Source organism: Aplysia californica, unplaced genomic scaffold (assembly GCF_000002075.1).
Source record: "Aplysia californica isolate F4 #8 unplaced genomic scaffold, AplCal3.0 scaffold00068, whole genome shotgun sequence".
NCBI classification, from domain to species: domain Eukaryota; kingdom Metazoa; phylum Mollusca; class Gastropoda; order Aplysiida; family Aplysiidae; genus Aplysia; species Aplysia californica.
In genome coordinates this window covers 47,132-49,219 of record NW_004797338.1, presented here as the reverse complement: position 1 = coordinate 49,219, position 2,088 = coordinate 47,132, and the positions used below count along the sequence as shown (strand labels likewise).

General features: G+C 42.9%; 1 protein-coding gene and 1 long non-coding RNA gene across 2 annotated transcripts in view; one reads left to right on the top strand and one right to left on the bottom strand.

Annotated features, from left to right (window-relative positions):
- The window catches only part of LOC106011184, a gene marked incomplete in the record, with an annotated part of 5,608 nt that extends 5,187 nt beyond the window's left edge, over positions 1-421 (top strand). Inside the window, 1 exon segment of the mRNA XM_013079919.2 lies at positions 58-421. Coding sequence (XP_012935373.1) covers positions 58-271 — 214 coding nt within the window.
- The window catches only part of LOC101855856, a 61,168-nt gene that overhangs the window by 41,382 nt on the left and 17,698 nt on the right, over positions 1-2,088 (bottom strand). The window lies entirely within an intron of this gene.

The window sequence follows — 2,088 nt, the reverse complement described above, 5'->3', positions numbered from 1 at the left end:
ACACACACACACACACACACACACACATACAACATAAACACTCTCTATCTCCCTCAGTCAAATGGGCACCTGTCAGAGACCGGTGGTCGTCAAACGCAAGGCCGCCACGACCTGTACTAGCAACAGCGACTGTGGAAAAGACCAATGCTGTTACTTCAACCTGGCAGTCAGTAAAAGACAAGACTTCAACCTCCCTATTTTCAAGGGCACCTGTCGCGTCAAGAGCGCATGTGAGCAACGTTTCGACATTAACCCTCACATCATTTACTAGACGAGTCAGTCACGCGACATTCTTCATGACGCTAGAATCTGCTCAATGAGTCCGTCAAGCGACAGTACCAATGGCGGAATTAGATGAGTCCGTCACGAGAGATGATGAACTGAGCGCGGAAATAAAGTGTCATATCTGCAAACTCTTCAATCCTTCCTATTGTGAAGCGTGTTTGTCTGTCTGTTCAGTTGGTTGGTTCTTTGTTTGGTCGGTTGTTTGTTTGTTTGGATAGTTAGTTATTTACCATGTTGTTTGGTCGGTTGTTTGTTTGTTTGGATAGTTAGTTATTTACCATGTTGTTTGGTCGGTTGGTTGTTTGTTTGGATAGTTAGTTATTTACCACGTTGTTTGGTTGGTTGGTTGTTTGTTTGGATAGTTAGTTATTTACCATGTTGTTTGGTTGGTTTGTTGTTTTCGTTATTAGTTAGTTTGTTTGTTTATTTATTTCTTCAGTTGGTTGGCTGTTTGTTTCTTTCTTTGTACGGTTGGTTTGTTTTAGCATTTTTATAAAAGGAGACGTTTTTCCCCCCACAAAAACTGACATTTGAGGCGGGGGCAGACAGAGCTCCATGTGTGTGATGTAGATTTGTTTCTCGAGTGTCTTTACAAGGACAAAGTTTTAAGCTAGTTTGTTTAGGTACAAAGAACAACATCGACACAGTAATGATCATTTAGTGCTAGGAAAAAGGAAGGCAGACGGATAAAAACAACAGAGGGAAAGTAAAGAGGTTGAACCTACCAGTGTCGCTCTCCAACCACCCAAACGGCGAAGCCAAACTTTATTGTGTTGAGTTAACAGAAGAACCAAGACGACACAAAAACAGTCATTCAGGGCCGAGAAAGAGAAAGACAAAGACAGAGAGAAAGAAACAATAAAGGAAAGAAAAGACGAGGCCCTACCACTGACAACCTACACCCACCCATACAGACAGAAACGACAGAGGGGAAGAAAAGAAGTAAGATCTGCCAGTGACACCCTCCAACCACACATACAAATAGAAACAACAGTGAGAAAATATAGAAATAGGACCAGTAAGTAACATCCTATGACCACAAACACTGAAATAAAAATCAGAGTGGAAAAAGAAGTAAGACTTACCATTGACACTCTCCAACCACCCACAGAGAAGGAAAAAAAAAAGTAGGACATAGCAGCTGCGCCATCCAACCACCCACAGAGAAAGAAAAAATAAAGGGGAAGAAAACAAGTAGGACCAAGCAGTGGCACGCCCCCAACAACCCAAATAGAAAGAAAAAGCCAAAGGAGAAGAAAAGAAGTAGGACCTACCAATGGCACCCTCCAACATCAGAAAAAAGTCCTACCTCCAAGCATCCCCCCCCCCCTTCTTTTCCCCCAAGGACAGCATGTATGTCGTTTAAAAAACAAAGAAAGAATTGCAACATCTGTTACACCGACAACGTCAAACTTCTTTTTAGAAGTGCTCCACACCAGCGCGTCAGGCGTTGTCAAATGATAGGAATGCATGTCCGCAATGAGTCAAGTCGTAGTAGACTGGACATCTTTGGCTTCTTTCATAATTTCAATATTTAAAGCACTCACTACCGAAATGAATGGGATATAAAAATGAAAGTTCGACTGGTTCGCAGTTAAAGCAATCATGTGTACTTGGCTGAGCACCATGAACATTTTATAAACCGTGTGCCAGCGACAGCGATCCAACATTCAAAACACACTCCCTTCACTACAAGCCGAGAGTCGCTTTGACAGCTCGCTTCACTCCATTTCTCACTCTCCGTCTCTTCCCCCCCCTCCCCTCTCTCTCTCTCTCTCTCTCTCTCTCTCTCTCTCTATCTCT